General features: G+C 38.0%; 1 protein-coding gene across 5 annotated transcripts; it reads right to left on the minus strand.

Annotated features, from left to right (window-relative positions):
- Positions 1-1,183: 1,183 nt before the first annotated feature.
- Positions 1,184-21,910, minus strand: allc (allantoicase). Of its 5 annotated transcripts, XR_006924093.1 has the most exons (13): positions 20,860-21,179; positions 20,686-20,736; positions 20,441-20,528; positions 19,992-20,111; positions 18,073-18,158; positions 17,869-18,001; positions 17,551-17,706; positions 17,220-17,293; positions 16,242-16,350; positions 16,027-16,154; positions 15,638-15,842; positions 14,827-14,903; positions 1,184-1,528 (listed from the first exon to the last, which is right to left on the minus strand). XR_006924093.1 is itself a non-coding variant. In XM_046836761.1 (12 exons), exons 1-11 carry the CDS (start codon positions 20,947-20,949, stop codon positions 15,672-15,674), a joined length of 1,206 nt encoding a protein of 401 aa, XP_046692717.1. In that variant the 5' UTR covers positions 20,950-21,179; the 3' UTR covers positions 13,953-14,903; positions 15,638-15,671. The 5 variants fall into 5 exon arrangements, 3 of the variants coding, with proteins under 3 accessions (XP_046692717.1, XP_046692716.1, XP_046692718.1); XR_006924092.1 differs by having other exon boundaries at positions 14,827-15,842; XM_046836761.1 differs by lacking the exon at positions 1,184-1,528 and having other exon boundaries at positions 13,953-14,903.
- Positions 21,911-22,022: the final 112 nt, after the last annotated feature.

Below are 22,022 nucleotides of genomic sequence, written 5' to 3' on the forward strand. Positions count from 1 at the left end.
GGCAATAAGGGAAACAAATAAATAAAAGATAGAATGGACATGCTTTAGTTATGGGAGTTGTTTGAAATGTGCTCTACTGAGATGCCGTGCTCTGGGAGGGAGTGAAGATTGTGTTACACTGGAAATGAGTTGAGGAGGGGTGAAGAACACGTGGAGGGGTTTTAACGCCAAACCGAGTTAGGGATAGGGAGCGGTCTGTTGCAGAAAGCGCACAGGATGATGAATTATATATTAAGTTAATCTCAGCATGTCTCAAAGGCCTTGATGGTTGCCTGGGGGAAAATAAGCACAGTGTGGCATCAGTGGACAAGCCTGATGTGTTTCTCTACCTCTGCAAGCACTACTCTACAACTCTGCTACAATGCCTAATAAACACGGCCAATGGTGAAGGACGCATTTACACATTCAGTACAAGGGATGATCAGCTGGGATAGCTCAAACAAATAAAAACACACATACTAAGGCTTCTGCGAGTTTGTTCAATAGGAAACGTAACTGTTTGTGTGTTATATGGAAGATATACTGTATATGTGAATGAATGCAAAGAATTTTAGTATCTTCAATAAGTATATTGATATTTCACATAACATACGGAAGTGTATAATTTCTTAGCAGTAGTGGTGCCTGGGACCACTTCAAGACCAGGTTTTGTATTTTGTATTCACTACTATTCTCACCTCTCCAATACATGCCTGTGATTTACACAATGATTAAAATCCCAATGAGAGGTAAGGGCACCATCATATGGTAGTCACACCAAGCTGTGTGAGTGATATACTATGCAAGAGACGAGCCATGTGGAGCATCTTAACCATGACACATGGGACTCAAGCTGTGTGCCTGTGTGTGCGAGTGAATTTATGACTTGCCATGATGACTGAACACACTTTTTTCGTCCGTCGTCAATCAGAGTGTTTTATGAAAGATATCAGCAGACCGCCACTGTCACAGTAAATTGCCGGGTCAGTGCTCACAGGCTTGATGGCTTTTGAAGGAGAGAGCACTGGAGCTCGAGCAGGCCCTTCTCCTGAAGGCTCACACACAAAAGGCCCCAATATTATAAAAACGAGACGAGAGTTTGTTCAGGTGGAACGTAGTAACTCAGTGTGCGCTGTCAGTGGCAACCAGCAGGCAGGAGGGCAGCCATAAATTCAGTTTGTTATGAGCAAATAAATGAACTTGCTTAAGGTGGATGACCACAGACATTTTCATTGGAGCAAGGTTAGAAGCTGGTCGACAGTAATGTCTCTTTTGCTGAGAAAAGTGGGCAAGGCTAAATGAGAACTCTGCCTTCAGTGAGCATTTCTGCAGCTCAGGCATGAATTATAGAAATCAGTGCAAATGCACAACAGAGACCCAAGCACATTAGACACATAGACACATGCTGATCAAATTAAATGAGGTCAATTTAAAAATCATGACAGGTTCTTCAGTTCATCAGCTCTCCTTAAATGTACAAGTTACAGTTTCATCAGGATACAGCAATCCCTTTCCTCTTAAGAATTCTTCTACTTGTTAAAAAACTTTCCTGAAAAAGTAAAAGAAAAAGAGAGAATTAATTATATATGTGATTGAACAAAAATTTGTTTAAGTTGTCGTTTGTCATTTTTAAAAGTGGTAAAATCTGCAATCAGCATACAATTTAAAAGATATCTTTGAACAGGGGTGTCCAATCCACAAAGCGCCGCTTTGGGTGCAGATTTTTATTCCAACCAAGCAAATTCATTTCAAATTCTACCTGTTTAAATCTAATGATTTACATTTTTAATGACTATCAGGTGTGGCTCTTGATTGGTTGTAATGAAAACCTGCACCCACACTGGCACTTTGTGGAAAAGATTGGATACCCCTGCCTTAGGACATATGTGATTCACAATGTTGCTATGTTATACAGTTTTGAATGGTCATTGTTTCCAACTTTTGCTTACATTCTGGCCCTGAAATAAGTTTAAATCCACTCTACCGTGTTTCTTTTAAATCAATTTCCATCATTTTAACAGAGGGCGTTTATTCAGTTGGGTAAATAGTGAGGCACGTGTATATGTTTATTATAACAGTCAGCAAAAACCTATTACACACTTTGTCTTTAAATCGATCAGTGTGTACTTTCTAAGTGAGCAAGCCATAGCAGGTGTTAGGTAATGGGTCAGTGTGTTCCAGAAAGCACAACAATTCTGTCTTCATACTGTATCAGATGTCTATACTATCAGAATTGTGTGCTTCAAGTATAGTTAAGTCGCTCAGTACTCAAGCCATAAACAGAGCTCAGACTACTGGCAGTTAAAGGTTCTCTCTTTGAAGTTTCTTTCCTTGTCCGTTTGTGGACTTGTGGACATGCGATATGTGCCGATATGAAACATCAAAAGGAGCTCTGAGCTGTAAAACCTGCCTCAGGAGCTTCAGAAAGAATTTCTAGTTCACCCAAGCCCACATAGAATAAGTAACTACAACATGTAATGCTACTTTCATGCCAATACTTGATACTTGATTTCAAGGAGCATGATCATTGCAATGTCCAAGGGAAAGCCTGACTGATACAAAGCATTACATTTCACAATGGCTGTCCATTAACTATGGCAAGGCTGTGTGTTTACAGTGTCTGTTGTTAAAAGTGCTAGTGCTAAAGCATTTAGTGTGACTCAGTAATGTTCCTTTTATGACCACGCAAAACATATGTGTCTTTACAGTCATACTGTATGTATTGACTTCATTAAATAAAAGCCAATTACACTTGTGCAGAACCAGTCATGACAAAGAAGAGCAGGTTTAAGCACATAAGGGAGAAAATATACAAGTATCAATTACGTTGGTGACATGAATATCATGTGCTAAATATATTATGCTGGCACTTTTTCAACCTACACAAATTCATCTCCATTAACCAAGGTGGGTGTCAGGGAAGCGGCTGGCACTGCACCGTTAAGAGTGTGTTGGCTCTGCGGCTTCTAATGACTCCGGGAGGAGCACGGTGAGTAATGAGTGACTGGCTCTTTGATGAACAGCAGGGTAATTCTGTAAGCCGTCACGCCGTCACCCAGAGGAATAGCGGCGGCTGCAGCCCTCGACAGGGCCTGAGCATGATTAAAGTTGACCTTGAGTGTAAAGCGAGAGAGAGTGAGAGTGGCACTCTGATCTGTGCCAGAAAACAGTGTTGGATGGGTGAAGGGGTGATTGTGGTGGAAAAGACCGAGGCAGATCAATGAAGGTCGATAAATGAAGATTTAATTTTTTTTCATCACTAATTCCTGTTGAAGAGGGACGGCATGAGCGACTGATCAGGCAAACCCCCATGTGGTATTGACAGAATGGGCTTTATTAATGGAGAGGAAATGCATGTCGGACTGACTGGTAGTGCGACAGTATCATTAAATATGAGTAAGTGGTGGCTGTAAACAGAAAAGGAGGTGAACCGCTAACCTTGCATATAGATCTGCCTCACATAAATGTAAACTCAGGTCAGGGATGAGGGTGGTCAGGAGCTTTAATCTTTCTATGGCATACAGAAACACAAAACTGCCAAATGTGTTCATCCGTACTTCAATAAATAGCTATTCAGAAAGGTATGACCAAAGTAACATACTTTGCTCCAGGGTTACCTGGCTCAATCCTGAGCTCAGGTTATTGCCTGTGTAGAGCATTACAGGTTATCCCCATGTCCATGTACACTGCTTCCTAGAGCTCTGGTTTCCTCCAACCTCAAATTCATTTTTGACTCTTTTAGGAATGTTCTACCTGATTTGTCTGCTGGCCCATTTAACTAATCAACAATATTTATATATGGTAAATTCTTGATAAATTTAATAAACCACATGCTCATGTGAATCTTATTTGAATCCTGGTTTCTCATGTATATTATCCTTTTCTAAATGATCCTATGTCTATATTATTCATGTTTTTTTTTTCTTTTCTAGATGTGATGAGCTCAGATCATTTTCCGATATATATTATTACTAAATATCATTACATTTTACAGCTACAAAGGAATACCAGGCCAAACTCAGGAAGGTTGCATGTTTGTCATTTCAGTAATCTGAAAGGACAGAAGAACAACATGCATCTCAACATGGAAATAATAACTCCTTTTGAGTAACTTCTGTTGACATTGTTTGTATAATCTGTACTGAGAGAAACTGACTGCAGAGAAACTTGGTTTGTTTAAGTACCAGAAGTGCACTGCTCCTCCACTGCCACTTTAACCCCAAACTAGGAGCACAACCCATAAAACCACCAACACTGCCAGCATTTCTAAAATATCTCTTAAACTCAAAAGATTTTGAAGCCTGACTTCAGAGCCCTGTTTACACAGCTTGCTTGTCTATGTGGTGCATGTTTGAGAAGAACCTGATGGATGGCCAAGTCCACCGTAAGTTGGCGATCTTACGCTAACTCTGCATTCTCCTTTCTGCACCGCCTGGCTCTGAACACGCTGCCCTCAGAGGCAAGGCCATTAATCACCATTACTGCTGCCGGCTGCCACTCCGTTTACTGGGTTAGTCAGTGAGTGATCCTCTTATGGGCCACGCTGCTCTCTCACACACACTATTACACCTTTCTTCACCAAAGCAAGGAATCTATGAGCCTGTCATTCCAGCTTTACATCCACTCAGTGTTAGTGAGTGACATTCAAGTCCCAGTAGGGGACTTTTACTAATCTTTCTGCTTCACATGCCCTGAATTGCTGTTGCTTTGCTGTCTACTATTGTATAAAACAGAAACAATGCTTTTCAATGCATCTATGGCAACAACAAAGCCTTCGTGAGGTGATGTGAAAAAAAAACGTGAGAAGGTGTGTGATCTGTTCTATATTGCCGCCGGCTACAGTCACTGAGAAACAGGATTGACACTGATGTTGATGGGTGATGGTATATGTGAATGGCTGAATGGGTTTAATAGGAATCTCCAGATCAGCAACAGCAGCATGTCACTCAGAAAACGCAATGTGAATGGGGCCGAGAGTTTATGGGAGCATAAATTGAACTGCACTGACATGATCACGCACCTTCAGAGATTCAGACTCGCTGAGAAATTGCCTTGTTAACATTCAAAGTAACTTAAATAGCCAGACATCCATCAGCACCACTACTGAGTTTGCATGGTCCTTATGAATTGTAGTATACCGGAGCGGCATAGGAGGTATTATAAAAATTCATCATATGACCTGGACAATCTCCGGTCTAATGTGCTTATGATGAGATGAATGATTGATGTCAAGTCAGCAGACTTGGCATAATGACAATGGAAGACAGGCAAACGGTGAGAGACATCCCTGATAAGGTTTGGACCATTCTTGAATTAATTTATGATTCTATTTAAGGTTCAGTCAAGTACAAATATTCTCACTTCAATGCAGAATTCTTTCCAGCTTCTCCCTGAGGACTGGACTGCTAGCCTGTAATGTAGTCTTTGATTGTGTACATAATTAGCTTGTGATGAGAGATGACTGCAAGTTTGAAGGTTTGAAGATATGAATCTGCACTTTGGCAATGGGAGATGCCGAAAGAAAGTTATTTGTGATGTAAATAATTAACCAAAGCTTCTTCCATTTTGGTTCCTTATGTGTGCAATAGAACACAGAGTTAGGTCAGAACCTAAAGTCTGTGATTCATAATACCTTAGACTCTTAGGAAAACACACAAAACGTCTTCAGGTTACCGAAATGAGGGAATGAGATGCTGTGTCAACAATGCTTTGGGAACGCTTCCACGTTGTCCATACTCTGAATCACGTGTGTAATCGGTCCAATAGAAAGTGCGGAGTCGACGGCGGGGTAAAAAAAAAGCGAAAAAAAAGAGGAAGCTATAAAAGCAAATGGAGTGAAGCCGGCGCTAGCTTCTGAAAGAGAAGGAAGCGCTGCAGGGAAAGTTTATAGGACTGTGGTGAGACCTGCGATGTTGAATGGTTTAGAAACAGTGGCATTGAGGAAAAGACAGGATGTGGAGCTGGAGGAAGATGTTGAGGTTTTTTTTGGGCGTGATGAGGATGGACAGTGATTAGGAATGAGTTTTTTAGAGGGACAGCGCATGTAGGATGTTTTGGAGACAAGGCGAGGGAGGTGGGATTGAGATGGTTTGGGCATGTGCAGAGGATGCAGTAGAATACATTTTCCCTTTCGCTTGAAATAGAACACCCAAACCTGTTCCAGCATGACAATGCCCCTGTGCATAGAGCCATCTCCATGAAGGTATTGTTTACATGATTTGGAGTGGAACATCTTAAGTTGCCTGCTACAGAGCTTTAAACACAACCCCATTGAACACCTTTGGGTTGAACTCAAAATGCTGACTGCACCCCAGGCCGCCCCACCATTGTCGCTAAATTAATGAATAAATAAAAAATAATAATTTGGAATGAGATGTTTAAAGAGCACATACAAATCTTATGGTCAGGTGTCCACAAAATTTTGTTCATATTGTCAATCTAACAGTGCCATAGTACATACAACATGAAAGTTACAAATATTAAGCTACAATATACTGTCACAAGACCCCATTCTTAGGAAAAAATTGCTTTTCATAGGGATCCTTAGAGGGAACATACAGTTATATAGGGCCTTTCATTGAGTGTTTCCTCAAAGGGATTTACTATTATAGAAGTTCTAAATGTTCTAGGTAATTTAACAATGACATTTTGATTTTTTTTAGTATGTGAACAAGCATGTGTGTAATATGTTAAAAATCTAAATATTTTCTAACTGTTAAATACACTTTAAGAAAATGACAATGAACAAAATGCCCCGACCCTTCAATACATGCGACACATAGGGAAAATTATATAAGAAAGCAGGATGTGGTGTTAAGCCCATAAGTGCACAGATGTCCATATGACCCGTATGACCCTAGAAAAAAAATGGTGCTGGAGACTCTCACTGCTAAGTGCCTTACCCATGTTCTCAACATTTCTGCTAATTCAGATATCAATACAAGCTCTGGTCTTAGGTCACGATCCCTCCTTTTCCATATTCAATCTACACATTACATCAGATCTGCAGAGAACATTATTTCTAAACACCATCTACAGTCACTACATCTATAGCACACGGGTTTCCTGGAAAAAGCTAAACTGTATACATATCCTATAGACCTTACTCACAAGCAATCAAACGAAATGTATCAGACACTCAAAAGTAACCCAACCTGCATATAACAGCATTAGGGGATAATGGACAGTCGGAAATTGCCTCTAACTGGAGTAGGATCGCTACAATACTGCATGAGAAAGCAGTGACATATAGCAAGCATCACAGTTTAATGTAAATTAATGACGTTCGTTGCCAGCTTGTGTTTTTCTTAGCACACACCGAGTCTGGTTCCAATACGTCTTGTGCTCAGCCAATCAATCACAAGCAAACACCGCAAACTAATCATTTATTGATGGCACAGAGCAGCCATGAATTTCTAATGGCATTCGTCTTATTTAACAGTGCAGATCACACGGAGGAAATCCAAACAAGCTTGAAGGAAGGATGAGGAAAAACAAAGTATCATTCTTGGGAATATCGTTCTTTTTGACAGCCAGCCGACAAGTATTGATGAGAAAGGCTGTCAAGTGAAAGACAAGGGCAAAGTGAGGGGTGGAAAGTATGTGTAGCTTTATGAGAAAGATGGTGTGAAGCTGAAGCCAGAGTTACAAATGGGAATTTTTGGCAAATTTAGTTCCTTTGTGGAGTAAGCTGAATCTTTTGCCTTGGTACAAGGTTCATGGCTCTGGAAAAAAATAAAATGTGATCTTTCTGAGTATCTGAAGCCAGTGCTGAGATTTAACTGTTAAGTTCATGTTCTAGTGGAGAAAAAGTCAATTCAGATTGAATTGACATTTGCAGTGAGAAGTGAGGACACCACAGTATTAACAAGTTGCATTACAAGGTTGTTTAGACCTTAGAATAGGACACAGCATGCACTTTTCGCCTTTTCGGACCATCCGTCTTCTACTCTGTCCTCTACATCTTGTCTTCCCTCACCACGTCCATGAACCTCCTCTTTGACCTTCCAATTTTTCTCCTTCCGGTGGCTCCATTCTCAGCATTCTCCTACTGATATACCCCATGTCCCTCTTCTGCACATGCATTTCAATCAGGCCTCTCTTACTTTGTGCTACATTTACCTCCAGCTCCACATCCTGTCTTTTACTTAATCCCATTGTCTCTAAACCATACCACATCGCAGGTCTCCCCACAGTCCTATAAACTTTCCTTTTCACTCTCGCAGATACCCTTCTATCACAAATCACTCCTGCTACTCTTCTCCACACACTCCACCCTGCCTGCACTATTTTCTTCACTTCTCTAACACACTCTCCATTACTTTGCACTGTTGACCCCAGGTACCTGAACTCCTCCACCTTCTCCACCTCTTCTCCCTGCAATCGCACCACACACATGTACCTTACTTTCATTCCCCTTCTCTCCGGCACGTACCTCCACCTCTTCAGACTCTTCTCAACCTGCTCCCTACTCTCACCACAAATAATATCAAATGGTCAAGCTTTTCTGATGTTCTGAGGTTGGGAGACCAGAATATAAAATCACACCATATACAGTATATAGCTATATGGATGTATGTGCTGAGGTGGACAGTAATGGTGTCTGTACTCATTGAAAGGTCCAGCAAAAAGAAGATCTTCATCACTAAATATATTGCGACATTGTTCCCAGGTTTTATGGGCTTTCACCCAGGAAGAGATGTCAGAAAGCAATTCAATAACTTTGGGACAATTTGGGAAGTGGATGGAGGAAAACAGAAGTTGCATGTCTTTGGTGTAGCAGTAACAAGAGACCTGACCCCTAAGCCCTGTAATTTAGTATAAAGAAAGAACAAGAGTGGATTGAGGACTATCCCCTGTAGGACTACAGTAATAGGACTGTGAAATATAAACCTGAACCTCTCTATGCTATGCAGTAATGTCAAGCCTATAGATACAAGTTACACAAAGTACACAAAAGGGGAAGTGAGGATAGAGGCAGGTCATAAAGGATGACAGGAATCTCTCTTTGGCATTTTGTAAAACCCCAATCAGCATAGAATACATTGACTTATATGTAGACATAATCTTTTTCTTTCAAGGTCGTCATTTAGTTATAAAGATAAAAAGCCAGTTATACTAGAATTGCATGTAGCAGTAGAAATTGAATAGAAATGGGAAGAGAGAAATAGGTTTGTATTTAGATTGAGGTTTACACTAGAGAGCAATTTACATGAGAAACATATGCTGATGCATCTTTCCTTCCCGCTGCCAAAAGTATTCTAAAGTATCAGAGGACATTTCTTAATATTATATACAATACAATGACTAGGCAGAAGTTATAAACATGAGGACTGTAAGTCTGGATCCACCAAGGAGTCCTGAGAGTTTAAGATTATCTTTCATAGAAATAAATGTTTAAAAAAAACTATCATGATGACCACCAGATGACAATATTGCAAATTGCAGTAGGTATCTTCAAAGGTATCTTTACAAATTTAAGAAATGTAGCAGATCAATTAAACACCACTTTAATAATCAATAAATTAATCAAATCAAAAAACCTTCTGGTGTGCTAAGTGTTTAAATGAAGAACTAGGTTTTGGTAATTATGCCCAATGAATCTTTTAATTAACTAGATGGTAAACCTGTTAAGCAACCATTAAGTCTTTACTGCATTAGGCTGGTGTCCAGCTTTACATTGTGAGCTACAAAGCCCATATTCACATAGGATATACACCAATGGCCACCTGCCTAATATTTTGTATAATATTTAATATTTTACCCTAATATTTTCTGTCAAAACATTCCATTAACTTCTTCAGCAATTTGAGTGACAGAAGTTAGACTGTTGGATTGAACCACACGGTCCAGCCTGCACTCCCCGCGTGCATAAATGTGCCTTGGCCATGACGTGCCATGACCCTGTCGCCGATTCACCACTGTTCCTTTCTTGGATCACTTTTGATAGATACTGACCACTGCACACCAGGAACATCCCACAAGAGTTGAAGATGCTCTGACCCAGCCATCCAGACATCACAATTTAGCTCTTGTCAAACTCAAATCCTTACACTTGCTTATTTTTCCTGCTTCTAACACATCAAATTCGAAGACAAAATGTTTACATGCTGCCTAATAGATCCCACCCAATAACATGTGCCATAATGAAGAGATAATCAGTGTTATTCATTTGTAATATTATAATGTTGTAATGTTATGCCTGATCAGTGTATATAAAATGCTTTATAAGTGTGCAGTTTTTGCATATAGATTAAGTTAAACAAGATATGGAGCATCGGTTTCTTGTGAAATGTCCAAACACTTGCAGTATCACTACGTCTGGGCGCCACTCAGTGGGACAGAAGAGACGTGAACTTTAATGTCTTGAAGAACGTTTGCCCTTGTTAGAGCGTGCAGAGGTGTTGGCACTACCAGCCACTAAGACTTACACACTACATCAAAATTACAGAGAGAGAGAAATAGATGGGCTTCGCAGAGAGATAAAGAGGAGGTCATGGAAAGGGGACACACACACACTCAACCCAGTCTCATATATGGTGATTGCAGTTAACCTGAAGGGATGTAGCAGAGTTTGTTGGTTCTCTGTTGCCACCTGCTGGACATCTTTAAGGAGACAACTCACATATTTAGCTCAAAGGTAGGTATACAGTATATTCATGGCAAGCATGGGTGGTTACTGGGTAACTTTAAAAGCTCAGTCACTTCACTGCACTATTATAGTTATATTGCATGGGTCCGAAAAATAATTGAAAGTAGTAATAATACTCAGCTCAATCATGAATACTTTTAAGTGTAATACATAAGTATAATAAATCAGCAACAAGCATCAACCTCAACAGCATAAGTCATACGTCATAGTTACAAAGTGAAACATACAAAGCACCATGTGATCCTGAATTAACCGGCCCAATTATTATTTGACAAACAGTGGCTGTATAAGCTCTCCATCTGTGTTTACATCCCAAATAACACCATAGGATGAGTTAACAAGGCGTGATAGGCTAATTTAGATTATAGCAATATAGCAGGATTGTGTGAGCGGAAAAAAATCCATTTTCTAGTCTTGGTAATGATGTTGATACCTACGCTGTAATATTTCATTCTAATAATATATCAGATCGTTTCCATTGACCTTTTCTCAGGCTAAACAAGCTGAGTCTGCGATTCACTCCTCCTCAGTCATTTCAGCTCAGCGCAAGAAACACTTATCATCCACTTTATGAAGCTCTGCACTGTTGAGAACATGTGTGTGTGTGTTTATATGTGGGTGGGCTTTTGTGAGTGTGTGTATGGTGCATGAGTGAGCATCATTCACTGTAATTAATCACAATACAGCTTATTCCACTCCACAGAAATGATGGATGTATAGCACTGTCTCAATCTCCACATGCTTGATCTGTTCAAGGACATCTGAAGGCATGCTTATGATTAAAACGGCTGTTTTTAAACTGATGTCTGTTAAAGTTGTCTTAACTTTAAGCACAGAAACAAATGTATTGTTCTTTAACTACACTGGGAAAAAAAGTCAAAGTCTTCTTCATTACAAGTCAAGACTCATTTAAGCAGAATTTGCACATGGAACCTTGTTACTCTAGTTGAACTACATTGTGACAGTTTCATATAATTTTTACACTATAGGGCTTCTCGGCTTAATGAAGACGACTGTAAAGAGCCAAACTTTAATCAGATTCACAGCTTATCCTCCCACCAGGCACCGAGTGAGAAATATGAATAAACCATAAAGCACACAATGAGAGTATATGCAGCACCCTGCCAGGCTTGTCTGCCAGCTTCAGATCATTCGCATACAGTGGCTGCCCATAAAAGAAACTATTATTACTTCACGAGGCATTCAACAACTCAGCTTATTACCTGGGAGGTTTTCAATTAATAAGCTAAATGGGTTGTAATATAATAGGCGGCGTACTGTTCCTACTAACTGCTAACAATCCTACAAACTATATATCTGTATATTATTATTACATTCTTAACCCAACATTATCCTCTGTAACATAAATTATACAGACCATCATCATTTTCTTCCACTTGTATATCAAAAACAGCACTTCTGCTGTTTATTTAGGGATTATTCCATATACTACAAAGAATAAGATTCAAATTCATTCCTACATGGGACGCAAATTGTGTTTTTTAAATACAACACTGTGTGTAGTGGCATATTTTTCAAGTCATCAAGAAAAGCTACTACTTTGGTGGGTAAAGCAGGTGGCAACCTACTTTATGATATTTGTTTAAGAATTTCCTTTTAAAGTTGTAATTGTGAAGGTGTTGAAAATAAGGAATCTTTTACAGTTTATCATCATTATCATCATCATCATCATCATACGAAATGTTGATATTATAAGCGTCCAGAGATTTTCCATTTACACACACACACAATATATACATACATACATGTGTATATATATATATATATATATATATATATATATATATATATATATATATATATATATATATACTGGTTTTATTCAAAATGATAAATGATAATGTATGGGATTCTCTAACATCTCACCAAGAAGTGATGTAGCTTTCGCTCTATGTGAAAAGTATAAATATGCCTAGAAGAATTATAAATCAAGATGACTGACTTACAATCATGGGTTAAAGGGGGACTGCAATAAATGTATGTAAATGTAAATCATGTCAATCAAACATGGCTAAATGGTGAGAAAATAACTATGTAGAACACTGCTTTGTTGAGAAATGGTGTAGTTTATCCCCAGTGGAGGAAAAGACATTTATAAGGCACAAGTGCAGCAGTGAGGAAGAGAAGTGCTTTTATTTCAAAGGCGTAAAATGTTTCCCTTCCATCAAAACAAAGCAACTGTTCAAAATATGCCAGCATATAATCAGGTGCTTCGTCCCCTTTAGCTGTTAGAATAACCTCCACTCTTTTGAGGGGGTTTTTCACAAAAGAGCAAGGCTGTGGGGAATTCTGCTCATTCAGACACAAGAGCATTCGTGAAGTCAGGTACTGATGTTGGGTGAGGTCTGGGGTGTAATTGCTGTTTCAGTTCATCTCAAAGGTGTTCAGATGGGTTGCGTTTTGAACTCGCTTTGTGCACAGAGACACTGCCATGCTGGAATAGGTTAATGCCACTTAGTTCAAGCAAAGAAATATTGTAATTCTGTAGCATGTGAAGACATCCTATACAGTTATATACAGTATATACAAATAGTGTTCCCAACTTTGTGACAATCATTTGAGAAAGAACCACATGCAAGTGCAATGATCAGGAGTTGATAAACCCTTGGGGATATAGTTTGTGTAGCTGAAGCCAACTGAAAGTTATACACTGATAATAAATGTGATAATAAAATGTGTTCAGGTACTTGTTGACCCCAGGAACTCCTCCACCTTCTCCACCTCTTCACCCTGCAACCACACCACTCCACTGTCCTCCATTTCATTCACACACATGTACTCTGTCTTACTCCTACTGACTTTCATTCCCCTTCTCCTTCTCCTTCATTCCAGCGTGTACCTCCACCTCTCCAGGCTCTTCTCAACCTGCTCCCTACTCCCACCACAAATCACAATATCATCCGCAAACATCATAGTCCACAGAGACTCCTGTCTGACCTCGTCCGTCAACCTGTCCATCACCACTGCAAACAGAAAAGGGCTCAGGGCCGATCCTTGATGCAGTCCAACCTCCACCTTAAACCAGTCTGTCTTTCCTACTGCACACTTCACTGCTGTCACACTGTCCTCATACATGTTCTGCAGCACCCTCACATACTTCTCTGACACACCTGACTTCCTCATACAATACCACAACTCCTCTCTCGGCACCCTGTCGTACGCTTTCTCTAAATCCACAAACACACAATGCAACTCCTTCTGACCTTCTCTATACTTTTCCATCAACATTCTCAAAGTAAATAATGCATCTGTGGTGCTCTTCCTTGGCATAAAACCATACTGTTGCTCACAGATGGTCACCTCTTCTCTCAGCCTGGCTTCCACTACTCTTTCCCATAACTTCATGGTGTGACTGATCAACTTAATTCCCCTGTAGTTACTGCAGGTCTGCACATCTCAACATCATTATTCTTAAAGAATGTGTAATGTAATACCACCTGCAAAGTTTAACTTTGCAGTAATTTAAGTTCTTTAACCTAAATAAATAGTCAAACTGGTAATTATTTCCTATTTTTATGTGTATCATTTTTATGTAAAATACATTTTTTAATTCATAATTTTAGCTATATTTAACTAATTGAGTATTTTCAAACAGAAAAAAAAAAATCCATGCAAAAAATCCAAGTCTTTAAGACAATCTTAGTAACACTTACTATGAAGTTCATCAACATAATAAATTATGAACACATCCTTATCATGTTATAATGCATTAATAAGACATTTTGCATATTGCTATACATGTTTATATAAATCTTTCGATATGTTTATGGCTCACTATATTATACATTATGAATTATTCACTTTATTGCATTATACAGCATTCATAACACTTTATATCACAAAATCCAATTTTGCCTTGTGCATTGACTATGATTATGAATATATTGTAGCATGGTTATGAATGTAATTTGAAGTCATTATGCATCTGGCCTTTTAGAATGTCATTTGATTCAAAGCATGTATTTTAAGTTGCCAAAATAGTGATCCAAAAAAAGTGTGATACAAACTTGTTAAAATATCAGTATGCATTTTCAAGAGTTGAATATGACAGCTATATCCGCTTCCATCTATCTCTCTCTCTCTCTCTCTCTCTCTCTCTCCAGCCCAGTCAGCCCGTAAAGAAAGAATCAAATCTGAATGTTAAACTCCAGCAAAAGCAGGAAATCTGTATTGACCTGATAGTGCATGTCTTGGGTCAAATCCTTCTGCATCGTGCTGATGCTATTATCCTGTTATGGACCACTGGCATAATCTGCACAAAGACAGGACAGAAATGATAACAAAAAACTCCAGGAAAAACTCCCCAAGTAAACTGTCAGTTTATAAAGAGCTGGAATAGAGAAGCATACTTTAAATTCAATTCACATTGAGGTGTTGGAAAACGGAGTAAGGGATAAGCTTTAAACAGACTAAGTCTTAAAAGGATGTCTGTGTTACATACTTTTTTAAAAACTATTTAAAAAGACTTAATAATACAACTAATTAATATTTATTTACAAAAAATCTTACATTATAAAGCATAATTCAGTATTTAGGCAGTATGTATATTCATTAATGGCATAATTTAACTATTGTGAAGTCAATCTTTGAATATCAATCAATAATGCTTCTATTTGTAATTGTCTAGGGCATTTTTTGTTTTTTTTAGTAGCAAGTCAAGACAACTGCTCCTGATTTATGATCTTGAAGATGAAAGCAATTTGATTAACACAATTCTACATGTCTTGACCCAACACAAAGATAGCATTTTTAATAAGGCATTAACAAGTTAATATTTATAATTCCTGGCCATGCAATAATTGTGCAACTGCAAGACTTAAGCCAAATATGAAGCAGGAAATTTATTAAGCCATCTCCATACTTATGGTTTAATTCAGTTTATTGCTCCGTGTTTCACTCGTGAATTGCTTTAAAAACAACTCTAGAGATTCATAATCTGTGGCTTTAATAAGTGCATTCATTAAAAGGCAATAACCACCATGTCACCTAATTGGTTCTGGGCAATCGGTAGTTTTAAGGGTCAGAGTTTTGAGATTTGATGAGGATTAGTTGAGTTGTTAGAGATGATGTGACCCCAGAGTCTGAGACGACTGACCCCTCCATCAGGCGCAATTACAAGCCTCACGTGACTTACACACCCACGCTGCAGCACACACTCTCCAGAGTACAAGTGCCTGAAGTGAGGTTTCAGCTGAACAAAGGGGGAGAAAAGGGGTTAGAAATCATACTCGCAAGGAGAAACTGGATCAATATTTAACGACAAATTCCAATATTGAAGCGAGCCCACTGAATGTATAAGGTATCATGCAATTCAATAAAGGAAATCTGTTTATTAAGCAATATGAGCATGCACACTGTCAAATTGGATGCCATACTTTCTGAGGAAGAAGAAGCATTTTCCACATAGGACCTTGGTCACTGCTCCACTTGTGTCTTATATAGGTTTGTTCCTCCTCTGGGGTTAAACTGCAGGCTTCAATTTTACACCAGTCAGGAAAATTCCCTAAATGATTTAAGAGAATATGAAAATGTAATATCTGATCAATGTAATGCTGATGTAATAGTAGAATCCATCTTTCACTTAGTGTACCTTTAAAGTGATTGGTGTCTATCTCAATTTTACTGATCACACTAGGATGCCCAAGTCTGAAGATAGCCCACTCAAATCCAGGGACCTGCAAGATGCCCTTCTCATCGGCCTGAAAAAGTATGCAGAAAAACATCAGTACAATTATACAATTCCCATACAAAACGCTGCTTCTGGAACAGACTCAGCAATCTTTACTGATGATGTAAGTCATGATGGTAGAATTAAGAAGTCTACAGATACATTCTGTTGAGCAATATACAAAGAATGTTAAATTGAGAGGAACTTCATCATGCAAGCAGGACAGTGACCCAAAACACACTACTAATACAACAAATGATCAGGAGAACCGTTTCGACTGGAAGTCCATTACTGGACTTTTACCCAATTGACTATGAATTGAAGAGAACACTGAATGAAGAAACAAAACAAAACAAAGAAACAATGGAACAAGTCAGTGGACTGTCCACTTGATGCACTGATTTACTTTAAGTCTGCCTAAAGATGATCTGTTCCAATACTTTTGCTCATCCCCATAGGTGCAATAAGCATGTCATGTTCAAATTCAAATACAATTTATTTATCATTTATCTAGATGTGAAAGAATATTTATTTTGATTTATCATCAAATTTTTTCATCTTTTGATCTCAAACTCACTTTCAGTGTAAGACAAAAACAAAGCAACTGGCCTTGTTATTCCAATACTTTTAGAGAAGACTAGCTATGGCACCTTAATTTATTCTACTTCATTTTAATTCATTCATTTATTATCAGCAACAAAACTTTTACTGGTCAGGTTCAAAGTGAACACAAAGCCTTTAACTGAATCACAGCATATACTGATTCCCACACTTTTTCACACTAGGGGCATTTAGATTAATAACAATTGTTTTTATTATTATTATTATTATTATTAATAATATTTTTTTATAATTATTAATATTATTATTGCTTTTGTTATTGAAAGAGTAATTTTGTACTTTCAACACTTTGGGACGATCTAGGCGTCGTGCTGTCTCCCAGCCGTCAGCCATGTTGTCAGCTCTTCCGAAACCTGCAAAAGTGTGCAAACCTGTACATTTTCTTCACAGCACTTTGAACTCTACATTATAATATACAATACAGTTTTTTTTTTTTTTGCAGAAATGCATTCACATTACACTAGTAAGCAAAATGGTTTCTTGTTTTATAAAGCTTCTTCTTGACTGTAAGTCAACATCAGGATCAACATCAGAAGTAAAAGAGCAATAGCAACTACCAATCCATGTTGAAGCATCCACTTAAACATTTACAGGCTAATGAGTTCAGTACCAATCATGTTACGTGGGTGACCAAAATGTGCATTGCTGTAGCCCACACACACTCCACCATTGACCAGTGCGACAAGATCAATTTCCATGTGACTGCGTAAACTGGACCAGTCCCGTTGTCCAACCCCATATACTCGCAATCTTGCAATACCTCCATCTGTCATGCAGATATAAACAACAACAACAAAAATCAATAAAATGTAGCCTTTTAATAGCATTTTAAAATAAAATAATAATATGCGGTAATTAGCACACATTGTGTGTTTACTGTAAGTAGAACACTATTACACTATTACAGTGAGCATGTACAGAATTTTACCAGGATACATGTTCAGTCGGATGTGGGTGACTCGATTGGGAAAAGTGACACTGAAGAAATTGTTGCAGGAATCAGCGTATCCCGGCTTCAGCATTGTCACTGGTACAATCTCCTCCCAACTCTCGGAGTTAAGCTGGCAATCACATTGATTTGCTGTTTGATTTCGTAATCATTTTTCTAGTTCTTTAGTAGGCATTAAATTACCTGTGCCACCACTTCAAACTGGCTCTCTGAAGCAGCCATCCCTGTACGATCTCCCTCAAGAACTAAAGACGGCACAGAGAGTCCATCTGAATCACACAGATAAGACATGAAAAAGCTTGTTCAGTAATCGCTTCTGAAAACTGTAAAAGTGGAATACTAAAGGACACATTGTACTAGGTGTACTAGAGATTGTTAATGTGATAATTGTACTTACAAGGAAACTGGAATAATCTGCACATTTTTACACTTATTTCACAATTTTTCAGTAAATTGCTTCTGTTAAATTAAATCTAAGTAAATTGTTTCTGCTTTCATATGATTTAAGAGGCTTAGTAGCAGCCAGGTGCTGCTGATTATATTGATTAGTGTGGCCACACTAACAGTTTAACAGTTTGCTGGTCTGGATCATTCAGGTATGTGTTAACACAATACCAAAGAAGAAAGACATCAGCAGTGACCTTAGAAAAGCACTTGTTGTTGCCCATCAAGCTGGGAAGGGTTATAAGGCCATTTTCAAATAATTTAAAGTCCATCATTCTACAATGAGGAACATTATGTACAAGTGGAAAACATTCAAGACAGTTGCCAATCTTCCCAGGAGTGGATGTCAACCAAATTCACACTATGGCTTATATGTTTATATGTACAGTATATATGTGTTTATTCCATTTGCTCATAGATATTTTTTTATATTATTAAGTCCACAAACACATTGATGTTTGTTGTCAGCACATTGATGATAGTGGTGAGAGAGTAAAGGCATGTAATTTCTTAGCAATGTAAAGGGTGTGATTTCTTTATTTCTTATGCCTCCTTGCCAACATGCTACAAATCTTCTCTTATCTAGCTAATGATGGCATGCTATATGGGAATCAAATGGCCACTGATATTTTTTAATTTACATTTGACTGTGTAATAATCAGATTCACGAGTGTCGAATAAACCTGCCAATTAGTTGTTTGCTGTGGCACTTCCTTGCTACAAATGTGCGCTGTGTATCCGTGTCTAATGATGAATAGAGAGCCACTCGTGCAGCCTTTATGACATTTAATTATAAAGTCTTATTTGCCTTCATAGAAGGTATCAATTTAAGCTGAATATTTATTGATAAATATAGATAATAATAAATATTTACTAATGTATATTTCACAATTTTTTATTGCTGACTAGCTATCCCATAGGTTTTCTTTTCTAATACTACTGCTAGGTTTGACTAGCATGAATATGAGTAGCTAGCACAATTGGCTGGAAAAACAAGTTTAGCTAATGGAAAACAAACAAACAAAACCAGTAGATATTTACAGGTTATTTTACTTCTGATTAATTCATTTGCAAACTACAGAGCGACAAAGTCATGAAAATGACATGCAAATTGCATTCAAATTATGCATTCAATTTTTTAAATGCTAGAGTACATTTTAAAGTACACACATTTTTATTTTTTAAACTTTTGGTTTTATAATTTGGTATTAATACTTTATATATATATATATATATATATATATATATATATATATATATATATATATATATATATATATATATACATTGACAAATTTATCAGTATTAGTTTCACTCCTTTTCGTGACCTGCTCAGATTTGAGAATAACTATATTTCTAGCTATAAATAAAAATAAATAGGGTCTTTGAAAAAAGCCAAAGTGGCCCTGGGTGGAAAAACGGAGTTTGATAGATGTATTTAGTGTGTAGATTTTGGTTTTCCCGTACTAAGTGATGCCTCTGTGTGTGCATGGGATTAGTTACATAGTCCTATCCTTTAGGTACTTGTATGTTGTTGATATATACCATAAACAATACTTTATAATATAATTTGCACAAAGAAACCTTAATTTATTAATCATTAATCAGTTTAATACTGTTTCTCATTCTACACATCGCTCCAGGTTGCTCTTACATACCCAGACAGGCAGCCTGAATAGATATGGAAGGCGCATAGTTTCCCGTGAAGAACGACGTGTCCACATCAAAGCCGTGAATGACACCTGGAACCCCCAACTGCACAATGCACCAGTCATGACCTTTAGCACAAGACAAAAGAAACAGGACTGTACATCATTCATGAGATCAATACGTGACTTTCAAGCAGGCAGGAGTTTTTGAGCATTATAAGACAGTTTGTCATAGCCAGGTTAGGCAGCCTAGTCCAGTCACAATACTTCAAAGAGCTCTTTTCCGTACCGTCATTTTATTGATCAAGTGGAGCAGATAGATGAGGGTTCTTAGTGAAGGTGGCCCACACTCATCAACACACACTCACCAAAGCCATCAAGTAGATCAATGCCAAGGTCACAAAAAATAAGTTTTTGTGGAAATTGATGTTGGCCGACTGACAGAAATGGAATGATACCTGGAATTCTTTTCCTTCTAGTTTCCCAACCGTCCATCCATTTCCCAAACTCGGTGAATGCTGACGGAAGAAACACTGCTGGCTCCCTCTTCAGTTTCCCCATTATCCATTTTATAAGGAATAATTATTATATATAAGAGAAATAGACATTTTTGGGTAAATGTAAGATTTTAACATGTTTCTTTGCACAGTTTTAGCTGCTGAAATATGTTAGAATAAAACCTGACTGCTCTTCACTGCAGTACCTTCAAGAGATTCCGAGCAGGAGCAAACCACTCATCCGTTGCAAAAATCACCTAGAGTAATAAAAAGAGTAGCAAATTAACCACAGGCAACCTCACAAAATCCAGCCAGTTGAAAAGCATTATTCATGGTTACTGAGAGGAGCTCAGTGTGCTCTATTTGTGGTCATCTTTTACCTTTCCTCCTGCTGTTTCACACGCAAGATTGTTAAACTGCACAAAATCTGGTTGACCGGAGTTCAATTTCACAGCTGATCGGTTCGCCATCCTCAATGTGAAAGGCTTCAAAAAATTGTTATAAGCCCTTGAGGATTGCTTTAAAGAAAAAAAATTGGCTTCTTTGGCGTCCTACTGAGTTTTTCAGGTGGAAAAATTGTGTTTGCTAAAAAGGTCGACCAGAGCAAAGTACACATTCAGAGCAAGTTCACCCGTGTGTTATTTATTAAAATTTTTTTTAACAAGGAATATCGAGTGCCCCTAGCGTGCTATAGGCAGGAGAGCAGTTTACATACATACATACATACATACATATACATATATATGAGTATATGTGTCACACCACTGTGTGTGGTGTGAAAAAGTGTTTGCCCCCTTCCTGATTTCTTTTTTTTTGCATGTTTGTCCCACTTTAATGTTTTAGATCAAATCAAAATCAAATATTAGTAAAAGATAACACAAGTGAACACTACATGCAGTTTTTAAATGAAGGTTTTTAATATTGAGGGAAAACAAAATCCAAAACTACATGGCCCTGTGTAACCCCCCACCTCTGTTAAAACCTCTTAGTCGTCGGGGTCCCATTGTTCTCAGGTATTATTTGTTAGAAATAGATTAAATAAAAAGCGAGAAGAGTAACTATGACTAACTATACATCATTCAAAAGCTCTACTCCTTAAGCAGCGATTTCAGATCACTGTTTCTCAATGGAAAACGTATAAAGAATGCATTTGCTGAATGTGTGTAAGCAGTACACAACAACAACATGCATAAAAAAGGCACTACTTACATTATTATTGTAATAACGAGTCACAAACACATCCACTGCTGAACAACAAGCCGTAAAGCATTTTTGCTCCAACCAAACAATAGTGTTGTCATTTACATTAGGTTATTGTTTTGTTTACGTCAAGTATAAGAGGCGGAATCTTGGTTTGAGTCTCCACTCTCTCTGCAGGTGTCGTCATGTTTTTTTTATTTCAACACCTATCATTTCAATCCTTTTATTTCCAGTCAGTGCCATTATGGAAACTAAATGATTGATGGAAAATGTAGCCAATAAGTGCAGGATTCTAATGACATATGGGAGGATTTTATTCCCCACGTGGGTGAGTGTTAGTTTT

This window comes from Silurus meridionalis, chromosome 23 (assembly GCF_014805685.1).
Source record: "Silurus meridionalis isolate SWU-2019-XX chromosome 23, ASM1480568v1, whole genome shotgun sequence".
NCBI classification, from domain to species: domain Eukaryota; kingdom Metazoa; phylum Chordata; class Actinopteri; order Siluriformes; family Siluridae; genus Silurus; species Silurus meridionalis.